At 32.0% G+C, this 20,316-nt stretch overlaps 2 protein-coding genes across 2 annotated transcripts; one reads left to right on the top strand and one right to left on the bottom strand.

Moving 5' to 3' along the window:
• Positions 1–2,134: 2,134 nt before the first annotated feature.
• HELRODRAFT_169600 (hypothetical protein) lies at positions 2,135–3,760 on the bottom strand (the record flags this gene model as incomplete). The annotated part of the gene is made up of 3 exons (XM_009015438.1): positions 2,135–2,326; positions 3,325–3,476; positions 3,556–3,760. The coding sequence occupies 3 exons, from the start codon at positions 3,758–3,760 to the stop codon at positions 2,135–2,137; spliced, it is 549 nt and encodes a 182-aa protein (XP_009013686.1).
• Positions 3,761–10,522: 6,762 nt separating this feature from the next.
• Positions 10,523–18,294, top strand: HELRODRAFT_75648 (hypothetical protein; the record flags this gene model as incomplete). Its single annotated transcript, XM_009015437.1, has 10 exons — positions 10,523–10,639; positions 12,661–12,742; positions 12,934–12,992; positions 13,337–13,382; positions 14,189–14,371; positions 14,879–14,958; positions 15,603–15,725; positions 16,262–16,337; positions 16,891–16,961; positions 18,103–18,294. Coding segments are annotated over 10 exons (1,029 nt in total), but the record flags the coding sequence as incomplete, so codon positions are not given.
• Between the last annotated feature and the right edge of the window lie 2,022 nt (positions 18,295–20,316).

Genomic DNA, 20,316 nt, shown 5'->3' with positions numbered 1-20,316 from the left:
TTGTTGGTACCGCAGTTTTACATCGCAGCCATTATTATACTATAAATAATTTTAATTCTTTGTTTAACAAGAGTGTAAGTGTTGTAGTGTACTAATAAGCAGCAAGCTATTTTTTCTTATTTGATATCTCTATTCATTATCATACTTTGGTATAAACCATGAATGATATATTTGCATGGTAGTAGTAGTAGTAATAGTTAATGTAGTAGTAGTAGTAATAGTTAATGTAGTAGTAGTGGTAGTAGTAGTAGTGGTTGATATAGAAGTAGTAGTTGATGTAGTCGTAATAATCGCATATTAATAACAATTTTGCATATTTTGCAGCAGACAGTAAAAGTAACTTTAAGGTACAATGAATTACAACGCAGACACACAACAAAATACAATAACTTCATCGTACACACACACACACACACTCACATACACACATAAACACATACAACCACGCAAAACTTGAGATGACATAACTCGTTCTTGTTTGCTCTGGCGTTTGCTGGTTCCAGCCAAAATTAATGTTGCAATGTTATATATCTGACCAAGGACCACCCATTATAAAAATATCGTATATATATATATTTGCAAAAAAGTTTGTAGATGTGTGTGCGTTCGTGCGTGCGTCTGTGTGTGTGTGAGAGAGAGAGAGAGAGAAAGAGAGAGAGAGAGAGAGAAATACACACCTACATATACTTATGTAGGTGTGTATTACTCATTACATACATTCATATTTGTTTATATATCAACCACGCTCAATATATAAAAATATCCGTAACACAATAAACCATTGGAATATTGTTTGCAGTTCATAATGTCGCCTCCACATCACCATCATCATCGTTGTCGCTATCAGGGAAGGATTTTTTTCACTGTAATAATCTTCATAATTTTCGAGGACATTAGCATTATCAGCGTTATATCTTACCGTTATCATTGTGAGATATGATGATATAATGAAAATTTTATCATCGTTACTATAGTTTTTATGAATGAAATTGTCTTATATCTGTTGGCATCAACAGCATATATTATCATTTTCCACCGCTTCATCAATATATTGTGGTGATAATGTTCATCACTTTTCATAATTAGCATTGTCATCGTCATATCAAATGACTTGCAATCAAGGTATTATTCCCAATATTTCGATCATAGTTTTGTCCCAATGAATTTTCCAATAGTTTACAATTTATGTCGAAAAGACAAAATGAAAAAAAAAGTTTTGTGTCAAACTGTCAGACTTACTCCTGACAAATTTGCAACTTTAAAAAAAAATATATAAGGTTGACGAAATATGTTCCAATAATTCTGGGCCCAACAAATTATTATCCAATAAAACCTGCTTTGACTGACTCAGTCTTGTTTTATCAATGTTCTCCATGCACCATTGAAGATATAAAATCTATAATACTTTTAGTCCACATCAAAGTCTTGTTATCTCGGTCTTATTCCTACTACAGTCCTTAAGAGGTGCATTGGTTTTTTCTTGCCGTTTTTAACCCACCTTGTTAATCTGTTCCTCTTATATGGCATGTTTCCTGTCTGTTTTAAACATGCGATTATTAAACCACCTTCAAAAAAGCCGACAATAGACGGTAGCGATTTTAAAAACTACAGACCTATTGCCAGTTTAACATTTTTTTCAAAAGTTGTTAAACGTCGTTGTCATTTTCCTCTCTTTCTATTAACTTTCTTTGTCCCTATTTTCATCATCATCTTAGTGACCGTTTTAAAAATCACGTTATCATCATTATTTTCACGTAATTTCCGATATAATAATCATTATCATTGTCATTTCTGTATTAGCAAGCGCTTTTCATTCTTTCCGTGTTTTATTACTATCATCAACATTATCATCGTTTGTTGATTCCTCAAAACCTTGGAAGGCTTTAATGGACCTTAACCCTGCGATGACGGCGATTTTTTTCATCCACTGAAGACGAATGGGGTAGATTTCTACCCCAAGGTTAAATCTGATGATAACAACAAATAATGATGACACAAAATAAATTTTATCATGCAAATAAAACACGTTTGGTGAATAACAACAATTTTAATGAACAAAACAATATAATAATTTGTTTTTATTGTTACAAAAAATTTATTTAATTTTTTAACACAAAAAGTGAATGTAATTTGTTCAATTTGTAGAACAATTCCTACATATCATAAAAACATGATCTCTACATGTTGGTTTGTTGCACTTTGAACATTTTAGTGCTGTTTTCTTATCCTTTATTCTAGGACAAGCATGACATCTGCCGGATTTGCTGAGTATAGCAGGAATCTTTGTCTCTACCAAGTCATCCTTGTGGCCAAAGTTAATCATACTCTGTGAAAAAAATTAAATAATTTTAATATTGCAAATATATCAGACTTGTCTCAAAAATTTACTTCTCCAAGTTCCAGCAGAAATAATCTTCTTTTATGTGATTTGTTTACATTCCAGTCAGGAATGCTTAGGTGTATCCTTCAGCCCTTCGACCAAGCCAGCTAAGACTGAACAGTTCTCAGCACGACATTTTTCACACAGTTTGAGGCCATAATCATCAGGTTCCATAACAGCTTTCTCAGACTTCTTTGCTGCTGCTCTTGTCGAGGTGGAGTGAGACATTTCTGATTACTCCAAGAGAGCAGTGAAAACGAATGAAACCAAATTGTCTTATTAAACTACCGAATTAATTGCGAAAAATGAAAACTAATTTATTTTTACGAAAATAAAACTTTATAAATTAATAAATTCCTTAGAAAACCGAAAAATTTAAGCAAAGCGAAATATTTTTAATTTTTTATGAAAACGTCCTATACGTACGTTAAGCTGTTATAATGAAAATGCTTGAAAGAACAACGTCCTCTGAAAGTTAGGAGTTGTTCATCAATAGTGACATTTTCATAAGGAATATATGCATCCTCTAATGTCTTTTCCCACATTTCAAACAATTCTCTTATGGGACTCAATTTGTCTTCACTTTTCTTTTGCCTTCGTTTTGATGCATCATCAAACCTCAAAGCACTATTTATTTGTTTGAATCTATCCCTTGGCATGGCTTCATTGAATAATGTGCGTCCCCGCTTTTTGTTTCAAAGTTCATTGACAGCTTCATTTTTTGCTTTGTGTACTCCAGAAAGAATAAGCAATCCAATATAGCAAAAAAATTCTTTTTTATCTAACTCCTTCCAATTACTCATCTGTTTCTCTTCTCCTTCCTTATTCGTCCATTTCAAAATGTTTTCAACTATATTATCTCTAAAAAATAGATGAAATGAAGAAATAGGACTGTCTACATTTTTTTTAGCAAATCTTGTTGGACCGGGTTTCCCGTGAATTACATTCATCATACCACGCCTTCCACATTTGTTGTAAACTGGTTCATTTTGCCAGACTATGTTTCCACATTTAGATACAAATGTTTTGCTTTTTTCATTATCATTGCTTTCATCGGAAGAGCCTAGATCTGAATTAGAGCTGTCATTTTGTACATCTGAAAGTATTATTATATATTCATGTTATTGTTATTTGATACATTTGAAAAATTGTATTTTTTATCAATCTTATCTTACTTGAACTCTGAAGTGTATATTTTATTTCATCATCATCGTCGGCGCTGTCTTCAACGAGAAAAGGTTCATTTCCTTTTTCGTCAGTAAATTCTACATCCGAATAATCAGTAATCTCTTCATGCTCACTAATACTCTCTTCGTCACTAGAATTATCAATTATCAATTGTTTGGCTTGCTCTAAAGTAAATCTTTCAGAATACACCATTTTAGCTGATTGTTTGAAAAAAAAGTGTTGAACTGCTTATTGCCAAAGATTTGAAAAGTTTGACATTAATTTTTTATAGTTGATGATAATACAATCGAATAAAAATAGTAACATAAAATTTAATTGTTCTCCATTACATTCATAAAGTTTTAAATATTTAAAAAAGTGTATTTAATTTGGGGTAAAAATCAACCCCAATCGTCCTAGGTGCTATATGCATTCAAAACTGCCCTCTAGCGTTATTTTTTTTATCAAATTTTAGTTTTAAAATAAGAGAAGAGATGATTTTAGGAAAAGTCATAAAAAGAGAGCCCAAGCTTTTGCGTAGTTTTCTTTTTTCATGCTTAGAAAGTAGCTCTGGGGTAGAAATCTACCCCAGCCGTCATCGCAGGGTTAAACCGTTTTATCATCATTTCATCATCAGCGCCGCGGCCATCGTCATGGTCATTATCGAAAGTTATTTATTTCAGCCGTATGGCCTTCATCAATGATCACACTCTAACATAATTTCTGGAGGTTTCACAATCACTTGTCAGGTCATCAATCATCAAATTTAGTCTCGTTAAAATTTTTATCATCGTCGTCATCACCATCAACATCGTCGTCGTCATTATCATCATTTTCTTCTTTATTTTCATTAAATAAAAAATAGTTGTGATGTTTTAGATGTTTGAAAGAGATTGGTGATGACGATGACAAAACAACGGATTATTTTTAAGTAATCATTTCATTTCATCATCATTTCATTTGATAATAGCGATTGTGGTATTATGATGATGATGACGACTATACGACGATGATTTTTAGTATGTTCACTCACAATGATGTTGATGATGTTACTCAAATGATGATGATAGATTATTCTTAAACCAAGTCATCTATTCAAATGAATGAATGGTTTTCTAGTTCTTAGGGACTGGTAATCTAATTATTTTCTTCGTCATTATATTCAGTGAAAGTAATTGAAAAATTGAAAAATAAAAACTAATAATAATAATGGAAACTTCTTTTATTGTAACTCAAAAACTTAATTTAAATTCATAAACACACACACCACACACACACACACACATATATATATATATATATACATACATATATAATAAATGTTTACAATATTCGTCAATGCTCATCTTTAATATAAGGGTGCGTTGATGATAAATGGTACAAAATTGTTCAAGTTTTGATGAAATGACACAAAAATGGTTCAAATTTTGTTCCTGTCACAGTATATTGCATACGACGACTTTATTACGCAGTTTATCAAATTATCATTAAAAACGTCTGACCAAAATAAATTAATTAATGAGAGTTTAAAAGGGTTATTGGACTAATTTCAAATGCTCTAATTAGAATGTTAAAAGTTTTAAAATCTTTTGACAAATCATTTTTAAGGTTGTTTTCATATTTTTCTTCTTTGTAGAGTTTAGATTTGGTGAAGTTTGTTTCGTGGCAGACCGTCAATTCGAGAATCTCAATCGTATCGTTGTTGGCTATGTGGCTATGGCGATGTATGTCTGGCTGGCTAGACTTGAAGAAGTGCGATTCTGGGCGAATTGATTCATTATCTAGATCCGCATATATGATTAAATCAGACTTTGTGCAAGATTTTAAGTTGCCAACAATTAGATTGTAACAATAACGATGATAATAACAATAACAATATAAATAATAATAATATTAATAACAGTCATAGTACTATTGATATATTATTATTTTTTCTATAATTATTGTTGTGGCTACATCCTAGTTCTAGTTATAATATCAATTACAATAATAATAACAATTGTTATTATAATTTTGTTAATAATTGATATTTTTTAAAAAGAACCTTCGAAAGCAGAATGAAAGCGTTAACAAGAAATTAAATAACAAAACGTAGATAAGCGATTATTACAAATATTTTTTCTGTAGCTATCAATAATTTCATTGGTTTCATTTTGGTCAATTTTATATTCACCCTTTGGTGGAAATGGTTATCATATTTCTAAATAAATAAACAATTCGCAGGTTGGAAATGCGGTGCTTATTGCATTCTGACTAGCATTTTCAAAATCCATTACAACACGTGGAGCAAGCGTTGGTTTTGACTCAAGAAGTTTTCTAAAAACTCTAACATACTCTTCTTCTTGTTTTGACGGAAGGAATACATAAATAGTGTAGAGTGTAGTAACCAATGAATATTGTGTCGGTAGAGTTTTGTAATACTCTTCCTGCATATTTTTCATCAAATTATATTGGTCCTCTTTTTTTTGTTAAGGAACGAAAGCTCTTAGCCCATTTCATTTCATTAAATGGCTTGTCAGCTGCGATGAATCTAGACTATCCCGTTATATCTTCAGTTAAAAAGTTACGGTAGTTGGATTTCTGCAGAAAGTCCCTGCAAAATTGATGCATCATAATTTGTTTATTTATCACGAATTTTTCTACGTGATCTAATACAGTTTCATGTATCAATTTATTTGAATGATACCCCTCACCTTCAGACGAAATCATTTCTCTTCTTCAAGTAAACTGATGCCGATGAATTTACAGATGAGATGTTGATCATAGAGCGTTCAAGATGCGAATGTAGAGCTGGGCTATCAACGCACAGGCTCTTAAACAAACAATAACCTGTCCTTGTTTTAAATACTTCAACCAAAGAATTATTGAAATCTGTCTAACAGCTAAGTGTCTGATCTATATTGATAGATAATGATATACAATTGCAATAATCAAAGAAACTCAATGGGTACTATTTATAGCTGCTCTTCAAAAATATTAACAGAGTTATTAGATTTTGTAATGAGGCAGCTATTTTTAATGTTTCAATCCAAAGTTAACTTTTGTTAGCGATGCTCACAATTTTAAATAGTTTATTATAAATTTTTTTTTGATCATAGACGAACAAACTAATCCTAATGTAATTAGGTGTGTGTTTGTGATTATATATATATATATATACATACATACATACAGACATACATACATACATACATACATACATACATACATACATACATTCATACATACATTGAAGCTAAACACATATAGGTCCCACTTAGACTACAGGAAAGATTTTTTTATGTTCTACAAATGGAATGGTTGTTCATTATAGGGAACGCCAGTATTATCAAAGGATTTTTTTCAAACCATCTGATTTATCTCCAATTAAGGATCCTATTTATTGTGTTAATATTATTTTTATTTTGTCTTTTTTGTTGTTGTTTGTATTTTTGTTTTTTTAGTTGTATTATAACCATGCCATCTTCGTTCATTGATTTGTTTTGTTGGATTGTTGCGTTAGATTTATTACTTAGTTGTTGCCGATCAAACGACGATAAGCTGTGACTCCAATAAGTTTTAACAATTAATGATGCATATGATACCGGTCTTATGATATCTGTGATTCAATGCCCGTGATATAACTCACAACACTATTGCAATCAATCGAGAAACACATGATAGCTTCCTCAAACTATAACACATATAGCAACATTAATAGCAACATCAACAGCAACTACATTAAGAACAACATCAACAACTAACTTCATTGCCTTCAGTTGTACTCAACACAAACTTTCAACCACATAACACACAACACACATCATCAAACAATACAGACAACAACAACAACAACTACACAATATAACAATACAAGTTACAATACAGCCATAGTAATGCAAACAACGACTATTGCTACAGAAAACAATCAAGCATGTTACAACACAACTCAACACAATAACTACGCAACATAATGTAACAACATTTCTATGCATCATAAAATCTACTACTCTTTCTACAAAAACATCACCGTCTACAACACTTACCATGTGCAGGAAAAAAAAACACACTTCTAGCAATTTATATTCAAATTATTCTCACTCTGTCGTCAATGTTTCTATTTTTTCATTTGAATTTGAAAATTTCGAATAAAATGTTAGTGAACGACACAATTCAAACAACACACATAACAATTATTGCAACAGCCACAACACTCAAAACAATACAAACCACAGCAACAATCACACGAGAGTAGACAACAACAGCACAACAACAACACAAATAACAACACAAACGCAGCAAAATAAACAACAACAAACAGAGCATAAACAACAACAATAAATCAAATTGTAAACAACAACACAAACACAACAACATAAACACAACATACATTACAAACAACAAACATATGAACAAAAAAAATCCACAGCCAGCACCATCCATTCATATGAACCCATGCACCTGGTCATCTGGAGGGACAAGAAAAAGGGTACCAGAGTTTTTAGGGTCAGTATTAATAATAATATTATTATTTATATTTATTATTATTATTTATCATTCATGCTTGTTAATGTCACAAATACTATTGTTGCGTACCATTTCTACATCAATTCATTCTTAGTTAAATTTTTTTTTGTTTTTTCTGATTGTGGCATTTTATAATATTGATGTGATTTTTTCATGTACTTCATACAGCATTAGCTAGAGTCAGTCTAGCTTCATTTGGCTCATTGTCATAGTAGTCATTTTGTCTCTATGTGCATTTATATTCGATAGTTTTACCGTTTATCTTGCTGTCTCCGTTAATATAATAATGAGATGAACTATCATCATCATTATTATTATTATTGTTGTTGTTGTTGTTATTGTTGTTGTTATTGTTATTAATTGAAATGTATTTCACTTGTACTCCGAATTTTCTTATTAATAACAAGTTGAGTTTTTGAAAGTAAGAAAGGTTTTTTGGTTCCGTATGGATAAATACTTCTTGTCATCACGTGATAACACTTATTATTTTTTTTTATTTCTTAACGTGCTTACATATTAAAGTTCGTACTACCCGCCTCCACTGTTATCACGTTCATGTTTTTGATCCGCCCTTGACCGTAGTCTCAGTAACGTTCTGCGTCTGACTATTTTTATCTATTATCGACTCTCATGCGCAATTATCAGTTTTCAAGAAAAATTAGGTTTTAAAAAATGTCGTGAGTGGATATACTCAGTTAGCAAAGCTTGATGGTCTACAGAAAACACAAAACTCGAATTGTTTTTTAGCAAAATTTTTTCAAATTAATTGCAGATAGTAAAAGAAATCAACTTTGCAAGATGCTCCCAAAATATTAGAAGATCGCTATTTACAAATATAATGCCCTATTTTTTTATGGTGATTGCTATGGTTTTCTTGTTATGTGATATCCAAGTCGAAATTTAGCTGGATCTTTAATAATGATAAGGACTAATTTTGGGCTCCTCTTTCATTTGACAAAATCCTATAAAACTTTTGTTTATCATTATATTTTATTTGTAGCAGTTTTCTCACATTATTTGGTTAGTTATTTTTCCAATATTATTATTCGTATTATTATTCTTGTTATTGTTATTATTATTATTATTTGGAGTCAACCTTGTCATAATTTGAGAACGCCTGTTGAGTAGTACGCAAACAAAGCATGTGATGGTCACACACACGTAGATGAAAAAAAATCTTTTATCGATATTAACGCTGGACATTGTTAATGTGTTTTCTGCTACTTGCTGTTGCTGCTGCTGCTACTACTACTACTTCTATTACTACTACTACCTGCTGTTACTACAACAACTACTACTACCAGCTGTTTGCTACTACTGCTATTACTACTGCTTCTGTTTCTTCTGCTACTGCTTATACTACTGCTGCTTCTTCTGATATTAGGTTTGCTACTACTACTATTACTACTGCTTCTGTTTCTTCTGCTACTGCTTATACTACTGCTGCTTCTTCTGACATTAGGTTACTAAGCTTTCTACAATGGTATCCGAATTTATTAACATGTTTCTGACTAACTTCTATAGATATATAATGTTTATATATTTGTAAAGATCAATAATAATGATAATATTATTATTTTTATTGCTCCCTCAATTATTATTTTTCATTATTTTTATTGTTAATCTTGTCCTCTTGACTGCCACTCACCAAACCTCTTATTATCTCTATAATTATAACTAATGTATACATACTGCCAGCGTGTTGTTATCATCATTGTCTCACAATTATTATCATTTGTAACTGTTAATAAATATTATTATCTGCCTAATTATGTTTTAGTTATAATTATTGCTATTATTACTGTTAGTATTATTATTTGTTATGTTATTGTTTTTATTGTTATTATTATTAATCCATATGACGATGGTGTAACGTTAAAGTGTCCGGCACTGCTATTGCATTGGCTGGATTCGATTTCAAAGAGATTCCCGCCTGTCACGCGCAATGTGCGTGGTGAGTTGCTTCACGTGTATTAACAACGTGCACTGTATGTCTGTTGTTGACGTCTCTGGAGATTTTTTAAGAGAGAACTGCCATGAATTGGCAAATTAAAAACAAATCAATGGATAAATATTATGTTTTTCAATGTTGTAGCTACCAAAAAGATACACAGATAGTTTAGATTTCGAAGAGATTCATGGCGGTTAGTTGACTGATTGATTTGTTGATTGACTGATTGGTTTGTTGATTGATTGATTGATTGATTGATTGATTGATTGATTGATTGATTGATTGATTGATTGGTTGATTGATTGATTGATTGATTGATTGATTGATTGATTGATTGATTGATTGATTGATTGATTGATTGATTGATTTGATTGAATAGATTTATGATTGACAATTTTTTTTATTCAATATTTAGTCTAAATAGTTAAACATAGCTGTAAATAAAGACATCACAAATTTATCAACACTATTAATCTTCAATTAACCTTACTTGCTCTAACCCGACCTTGACCTCTATTGACCTAGAAACCGTGGACAGCGAGGAACTTGCCCTGACCCGATTCGCCAACACCCATCCATGCTATGATCTGATGCCTGCCAGTTGCAAGCTGGTTGTTTTTGACATCAATCTCAATGTAAGATAGATGGATAGATTTTTAAATAAACGAATATATGAATTGTTGGATGGATGGATGGATGGATGAATTGATATATTGTATTGATGATTAGATGGATGGATAAATTACTTGATAGATGGATGGATGGATGTATAGATGGATGAACGGATGGATGGATGGATGGATGGATGGATGAATGGATGGATAGTTGAATGGATGGATAGTTGAATGGATGGATAGTTGAATGGAAGGATAGTTGAATGGATTGCTCAATAGTTATAATAATAGATGAATGAATATAAAATGATAAGAGGAATATATAGGCGGATAGATTGATGGTTAGACAAATAAGTATATGTATGAATGAGATAATATTTTTTTGGATAGATATATGGAAATTAACAAAATGACTTGAACGTATGTGCAGATGAAAACATTATGCATGTTTGAGTGATGACCTGATTGATGGATGGGAAAAATGGATGAATAGTCAGAAGGATGGATTAATGGGTTGACATATTGATGATAGAATGGATGGAGGTATGTAAAGGATGAATGACTGGATAGATTGGAATGAGGGAATGAATGAACATCTGGGTTATATCTAGGCGATTGAATCAATGTTTATGTATACATATTTTTGTACTGTGTAAGTGTTTAAAGTCGAATAAGAAGTGAGTGAATGAATAAATGAGTGAGTGCGTAAGTGAGTGAGTGAATGAGTGTGTAAAGAAATGATGAGCTGGCAATAGAATGTTTGCCTAGCAGATATGTTTACAAAAAAATAGCTTAAAAACATACGACTTGTAAGGCAAAATACTAATTAAATGAAATGCATTCATCGTATTTGTATTGAAGTGAAATTGAATCATGAGCAAATATGACAAAGATTTATTTGAAAAATGAGTAAATATTAAGCCAAGCAAATAAATGAATAACCCTATAAATCACTGCCATGTCAAATTTTTCAACAACAAAAACATTGATCTATTTATAGTAGAAGGGAAAGTATTTTTTATCAGCTGTTTGCTGCTGTTGTGTGTTGTTGTTTGGTGTTGTTTTCGTTGAGTTGTATGGTGTTGTTGTTAATGTGTTGTTGTTGTAAATTGTTGTTTGAATGTTAGTCAGTCATGATGACCTTTGTATTGGATATCACTCTGGACGGAATGCATTAATGTACTTACTAGCACACACACACATTCATTAATATACATACTACGTGTGTGTGTGTGAGTGTGTGTGTGTGTGTGTGCGTGCGTTTACTTGCTGGTACATGATATACTTTGGGTATGCAGGTTAAGATGAAATGTCATTTCACCTTTAAACTTATAATAATACATTATCAGCATGATCCAATTTTCGATCATACTTTAGGATGTTTGTGTGGATTAAGTTCTTACCATTTTGGGATAGTATAATGGCTGGACGTTCTGGGTTGCAGTTTCAAATGCAGACGGATTCACATATTTGCGTTTCTTGTTAAAACATCTGAGAAATAAAAAGAGAAAATTGTGTGCGTGTGTGTGTCGGTGTGCGTGTGTGTGTGTGTGTCGGTGTGTTTATGTTAGTGTGCGTGTGCGTGTGATGTAATATAATATAACAGTTCATTTAGGCATGTATACATACATAGATATGCATAGCTAATTCATACCGCTATCTTATATGAGTAATTTGTTGCTGTCACGCTGTGCTATTGTCATTGGAATGTGATTAGTGATTAACTAGGATGAATGATTAGTTGATCAACAATTACATTTGAGTTATGAGTTTTGGGAAAATCCTTCAAGCACATTTTAATGTTGCTTGATCAGGTAGCTACAAATTTAAGTGGTTGATCTCTGGTTATTTCTAACTTAATTCGAATTACTTCTTGAAAAAGCAGTCATCTGATTGATTAATTGATGTTAGTTGGTTGATTGATTGTTTGATTGACTGATTGAATAATTAATTGGTCTGTTCAATAATTGATTAATTTATTAATTGATTGATTGGTTGATTGATTTTTCAGTTTAATTTTTATAAACTTTTCTTCCGAACAGGTTAGCAAGGCATTTTATGCACTTGTACAGAATAGTATAAGATCTGCGCCTCTGTGGTCAATAGATAAACATGATTTTGCTGGTTGGTTGTTTGATTGGTTGGTTGATTTGCTGATTCATTAGTTAATAGTTTATAGATTGGTTGATTGATTTGTTATCTTTTGCTGTTCGATTGTCTCTTTATGTGCAATTTTGTGTATCCAGTTACGAATATGCAATAAATTAATTAATTAATTAATTACTAATTTATTGATTTTATTATTTTCCAACCAGGTCTTCTTACAGTAACTGATTTTTTGAGAGTTCTTCAAAAGTATTACCATTCTCCCGAGGTCAGTCATGATGGTGATGTGTGCTGATAAATAATAATAATAATAACAAAAATTGTTAATTCATGAAACTTGCGTTAACCAGAGTGTCGGAGTCTGATCGAAATATTTCAGACTCTGAGTAGAAATTTTCGACTTCGACAGATTCTGACACTCTTGTGCTGAATGATAATTGTTAACCATTGATTCGAGGTTGATTATATTAGTAAAAAACTGCCAATATGATGGGGATGAGGAAGATGATGATGAAGATGATGATGATGAAGTAGATGATGGTGAAAATAATGATGAAGATGATGGTAATTAAAAGAATGGTAATGCTGATGATTCACTTTTTGTATTCACAGTTGGATCTGAAAGAAATTGAGGATCAAAAAATCTCAAACTGGAAAAGTTGGTTTTTAACTTTTTTTGGCCTTTCACTTTTATTACTTTATTTTATTTGCGTGTTCATTCATTCGTTTATCTTCTTAATTCATTTATTTACTGGTTCATTTGTTCTTTGTATTAAATCATCGTTTTGTTTTTTTTTGTTTTTGGAATTTCAATTTGTCATTTATTTATTGTCCTGCTTATTCATCTGTTTATTCATTTAATTAATTCACTTCTCACTCAATTAATCACACAAGTATGTGCAATCTGAATCTTGCTTGCCTGGCGGTGATAGCGCTCTCCAACGCTTATTCATGCATTCCATTTTTTCTTTTTTTTTCATTAATTCATTCGTTCATTCATTCATTCATTCATTCATTCATTCATTCATTCATTCATTCATTCATTCATTCATTCGTCCATTCATTCAAATTAAATCTTTCAACTGCATTTCATTTTTTCTTTTTTTTCTTTCATTAATTCATTCGTTCGTTCATTCATTCATTCATTCGTTCGTCCATTCATTCAAATTAATTCTTTCAACTCTTTCGTTCTATTGTCAATGTGTTATCGAATCCAATGCAACTTTTCAATGCAATGAACACAAGCATGTTGTTTGTTATGGCCCACATGCATCACCAATTTATCATTAACTCTCACTTATGGAGGAGTTAACTACGAAATTGTAACCACTCACTCATTAGGAAGACGTGACGACATCTTTGATATTAAATTTCATTCGATACCGGATCAATGAATGAATCCATTAAATAAATAAACATCATAAATTGGTATTAATAAATAATTAGTCACGCATTTTTTATTAGATATACTGGGCGACTCGGACAAGCCGACAATTCAAGTGGAGCCCGACACCTCCTTGCTGGCTTCCGCTGCTATCCTGGCGCGTCATCACATCCACCACCTTCCTGTCGTTGATCCCATCACGGGCAACATTCTCTTCGTCCTCACCAGTAAGAGGATACTGAGGTTCATTGCGTCATATGTGAGTTTTCAAGTAGGATTTTTGGCTGGCACTTGATTGGGGGTATGGAGTTTTTGCGGTTGTGAAATAGTGCGGTGGAGTGTGGTGAAGTTTTTTTAAGAGATGGAATGGTGGTAATATGAAGTTGTGGTATGTAGGGGATTTGTTCGATATCATAGGGTCGTGCAGTTGCCGAATGGATGAGACGGGATTGTGAGATTGATTGAAGGATTGTAAGGTGTGGAATTCTGATTAAAAACTAAGATAAGTCTGGAGTGTTTGAAGTTTGATTAAGAGATTTTAATACAACTGGCTTGCTAGTTTAAATGTTCACTTTTTTAGTTTAACATTTTTTTATATTTAATGTTGATCATCTTCTGCTGTATTTATATTTTATGATTTTTTAAATTAATGTGTCGACATATTAAGGATATAATCTGTATTTTATTTTATGTAACATCAATGCAATAAGTAAGTGACAAATGCTTCATAACTCTAAATGCAAAGATGCGTAGTTTGGTGAAGGAGCCAGGGAAAGATGTGATAGGCAACCAGTTTCTTCAACAAACCATTGAACAATGCCAAGTCGGCACCTATGAAAATGTTCCCCATGTCAGTATTCTATTTGTATGTGCTATACGTGTGTGTTTGTATGTGTTTATTTTTTGGTTAATATATCTGCTTATATATGATTTCGTGTTTAGCCATGTGAGTTATTAATTAATTTTACGATCATTTGCTGATTAGTCATTTTTTTTATATGCCATTTGTTTACAATTGCTCTTATTTAAATAAAGGTAGGCTTGAAAAATAATATCATCGTCTTGTTCTATTTGTTCGTGTGTATGTGTGTGTACTTGTGAGTGTATATGTGTGTTTCTGTTTATGTGCATTTGAGTGTGTGTGTGTGTGTGTGCACCTGTGCAGTGCTTGTGTATGAACAGTGCAAATATGTTTGCTCATGAGCAGAGGTTTATATTTGCATTAGCTCAGTTGGAGATCTGAACTTGCATTTTGTTTAGTTACACTCCATTCTGTACCGTGTTGAATTCATCATTATTTTCACCGTCATCGTTGTTTCTATTATTTTTTAATTTCATTTATTGTTTTTGCTACATTAGTTTATTTGTAATCTGTTCATCCTTGTTTAGTTTGTTTACCATCGTCACCATCAATATAACTCGTCTTTTATATTCTCATTTTATACATTCCATTACACCGAATCATTAACGCGATGGTAATGACTTGATCTTCAGGTTACCTTTGAGATGACGCTGGTAGAAGTAGTTGAGTTGTTCATGGGTAACAACGTGTCGGCACTTCCAATCGTCAACGAGAAGAACCAAGTCATTGATATCTACAACAAATCAGATGTCTTTGTTAGTTCGTCGTCGTTTTCTTGTACAATGTGCTGCTGGCTGGCTGCTACTATTTGAGGTGTTTAGAGATCCTGAGTTGATTATGAGATAAATAGAGTTATAAAGGTGTGATAGGATTGGTTTAAGAGATAGTTGGCGGCTTTATGGATAGGCTGATAGCTGAATTGGAAAGATGAGAGAAAGAGAGAAAGAGATTGTGTGTGTGTGTGTGTGTGTGTGTGTGTGTGTGTGTGTGTGTGTGTGTGTGTGTGTGTGTGTGAGAGAGAGAGAGAGAGAGAGAGAGAGAGTGAAAGAGTAAGAGAGATGAGCGTAGGGAGTTTCAGTGTTATTTTAGTATTTTCGGTTATAAATGTAATTGACTGACATCAACTACATTTTTTTTTTAAATTCTAAATGTTTGTAGACTCGTCCCAGTTATAAATTTATCGATCTTACTTTCATATTATATATTTATATATATTTTTTAAATTATATTCATAATTTTATTGTCGTGTTAATGTTTTGCTGAATAATAATTGTTAATGACGTCCATGCAGTCCATTGCAGATGACCAGATGTACACAGATCTTAATGTCACCGTCAAGAAAGTCATCGAGCACAGGAAAGAAGTTCGTATCACGTTTCCTTTCATTCTGTTTTGCTGTTTTTAATGTTAGTTTTTCTAGACATACATTTTTATCACATCTCTAATTGTTTTCTGGCTTGGTCTTAAAATTTTTAAAGTAAAGGCATCATTTTAATTTGCTCTTCTTGAAAAGTTCATCTCATGGCAAAATGCCTAGCCATCCATCTATATATTCATGAATTAGTTTGAGATAAATTTTTCTCCAAATAGATTCTATCATATTTTGTGGAATAAACAAACAAATACTTCACCAAAATGTGTTTGTGTGTGTCTGCGCATGTGTGCGTGTGTATTCAGTCGGTTACTCATTTATTCATTTAATAAATCATGATCATTCAATTAATTACGTATTTATTCAATCATTCGTTCAATCATTTGACCATTCAATCAACCAACCAATATCAACCACTCAATCAACGAACCAATCAATCGACCAACCAACAAAAAACATCAATCAACCAACCAACCAATCAATCAACTAACCAATCAATCCACTGACCAACCAACCAACCGACCAACCAATCACTGAAAATTAGGAAGGGCAGTACCTTCAGACTTGTTCTTCCAGTGAAAGGTTGTGTGATGTGGTCGCCAGGATGGTCGACACTGGGGTGGGTTTCATTTATTCTTCTTCTTATTCTTCTTATTATTATTATCATTTATTAATCATTATTTCACTCTTTTATTTATATATTTCATTATCTCAAAGTATTTTGATTTTTTCGAATAATAATCATTTATTATTATTATTTCACTCTTTTATTTATATATTTCATTATCTTGAAGTATTTTGATTTTTTCGAATTTTTCAATCAAAATCAAAGAGTTCTAATTATTATTATTATTATTATTATTATTATTAGGATTTTATAGGATTTATTAAATTTATTAATAGGATTTAGATTTTATTAAATAGGATTTTATAATTATTTCATTATTAATATTTGGTATTTGAGTTAGAAAATAAAAGGATGTTCCCATTATTATTATTGTTAAATTATCCATTATTTCAATCTTTTAACTATTATAATATTTGATCATTTTTATATTTAATTGTAGAAATTTAAGAGTTCTCATTGTTGTCGTTATTATTGTTATTTTTTTGCAGATACTCCTTCCTATAACGTGTTTCACACATATTCTCCCTTCTATATTTTGTTGTTTTTTTTTTGTATTTTTTCATATTTATTCATCCGGAATTGTTTTTGGTTGGACTCGTACAATTCAATAACTATATAGTCATATAATTATAATAATAATGGAAACTCTCTTATTTTTATAAAAGTAAAAGATCAGTCTAAAAGAAGTTATGATACATTCGAGTTAATATTAATAATTCGAGATACATAATAATAATTATAATAATAATAATAATATTAATAATAATAATAACAATAATAACAATAATAAATGGGAACTCATTTTATTTTTTCCAAAAAAGGGGCGAAATAAATATTCAATGAAATAAAATAAAATAAAATGAATTAAAATGAGAAAGTAGTCTACGATGCTCGCCATTATAGATATAAAATGCGTACAACGAGAAATGTAATCAGTCTTAATATAGTTATTATACATTTGAATGTCTGTCGCAATAGATGGCGTATGATGATGATATTACTGAATTAGTTAAATCGTAACATAATTGTTCAGTCCAAATAAAATTTACAAGAGATAATAATAATGATAATAGTAATAATAATAATGATAATAATGATGATGATGATGATGATGTAGATAAAATAATTCCAGACGCACTGCATGGTCGTCGTGTCAGACAGGAAGGAGTTGAAAGGTGTCATTTCAATCACTGACGTCATCGATTTCCTCATTCTCAGACCTTTCTGTACGTTGGTGTTATTTTTATTATTATTATTAATTGTTTTTATTATTGTTATTATTATTACATTTGCTATCGTCTTGAGAGCTTGGTGTTTTTTCTAGTGATTCACTCTGAGCGTTTATTCCAAAGTGATTCTTGTTCGTATTTTTTAACAGCAAACAATGCGCTACTTGCTCAAATCACTTCTTTAAACAATTCTGCTGTTGTGGTAGTAGTTGTGGTAGTATAGTGGTGGTAGTAGTAGTAGTAGTAGTAGTAGTAGTAGTAGTAGTAGTAGTAGTAGTAGTAGTAGGTGTAGGTATAGTGGTAGTTGTTGCCGCTGCTGCTGTTAAAAACGTAACATCTCTGATGTTTTATTCATTAGCGTGAATTAATTAATTAATTTGAGTGAAATGAATAAATTATCGTGAATAGCATTAATAAATAATGGCGATGTCAATAAAACAATTGTAGATGATAACAATAAGAAGTAGTCGAGTTGAGCTAGTGTTGCTTTGTTTCGAAAGTTAAATATGCAGTTGCCTTGCTCTAACGCTCAGCTAAATCTAACTGCTACTTACCTCTGTCTAATTTGACTGCTTCTTACTTCTGTCAAATCTGACTGCAACGTGCTTAAGAGTCTGACGCAACTTTTCTACGTGCATGTTAATTTGATTGGGTTGGATGTTCAAGTTAATGCAAACGTTTTCCTATTCTTTACGTAAAAGGGAATTGTTTGTTATATCTTATGTTCGGTCTAACAACCCGATAGAAGTTAATGTAATGAATGACTGCACAACCTGCAGATAAATACAGAGACCAGCTGGCAGAGAAGCAGAAGTTGTTACTGCAGCAGCATTCATCAGAAGCACTACTGGTGCACAGCTACAACGCATCGGAACAAGACTACAGTGCACTCTCCACGTCTTCATCCCCATCTGCTACACCAACAACCACACCGACCACACTGCCGACCCTGGAGGAGCACAGCACCTTGAAATCGCACCAAATACGACAGCACTACCTGGACATAAACAACAGCGACAACAAACCTCAACACGACTTCCTCGCCAACCACTCCTCACACAGGGAACTCAACTCCAACTCAAAATTCAGTGGCAACAGCAGCAGCAGCAACAATGAAGACAGCAACAGCAACAAGAAGGTCAGATTCAAAACAGAGCCCGTCGTCGAGGTCGTCAAGTACAACGAGATCACCTCGGCCGCAGAGAAGAGTTCAGATGATGGTGACGATAGCCATCTGGTAAATGACGAAGGAGGTGGGAGTGAGAGTAACGCTGGTGATGGCAGCGCCTGTAGTAGCGTTCTCACCATCAGCACCTGAATTCAGCCACTATCGCATTCTATTTTAAATTCGTTTTCACAAAGAAATGTTTCAACGTGTAGACAGCTTTTATAAACTATCACACGCACGTTCATGCACATCACATACAATTAATATGCGTGTATATTTTTTCTTAGATATGTATGTTTCATGCCTGTATGTGATTTGTGTTTGTATGTGTGCTTGCGTACGTGTGCATGTGTATGTTCGTGTACGTGTGTATGAATGTGTGCAGTTCACGTTTGAAGGTTATTTTTCTTTTGAAGCATTCAGTAGTTGAGAGGTCGAAACGTGAGCTCAGTTGGAAGCTTGCTTGCTTGACGGTATGCATGCAGTTACACCTCATTTCATTATTATTAATATTATTATTTTATTTTTGTTGTTATTATTTTCTTAGTTTAATTTTTGGGATTATTATTATAATATACATATAATGCTCTGGATTGTATGTATTGTATGCTCTGTATTTATTGTATATACATATGTATAACACCAATATAGGTATACATATGTACAATGCTCTGATTTGTATGTATTATTATTAATCTGCAGTTATGGGTGACATTTTCAAGATCATACAAGTCAGCAACACGTAAATAAGCACACACACACACACACACACACACACACGCACACGCAACTCATTCACATTTAACGAGTGCACACGAAACTGTAGCAACAAGTTAAAAAAAGTTGTTAGAAAATTTAAGAATAAGTATATAAAAATTGGTTATGTGAAGTTTATTGGTCCTAATCTGCCGATGCTAATTATTGTTATTATTATTATTATTATTATTAT

The sequence above is a fragment of the Helobdella robusta genome, assembly GCF_000326865.2.
Source record: "Helobdella robusta unplaced genomic scaffold HELROscaffold_16, whole genome shotgun sequence".
Taxonomy (NCBI): Eukaryota; Metazoa; Annelida; class Clitellata; order Rhynchobdellida; family Glossiphoniidae; genus Helobdella; species Helobdella robusta.
The sequence above is the reverse complement of the archived record's forward strand: the minus strand, read 5'-3'. Positions and strand labels throughout refer to the sequence as shown.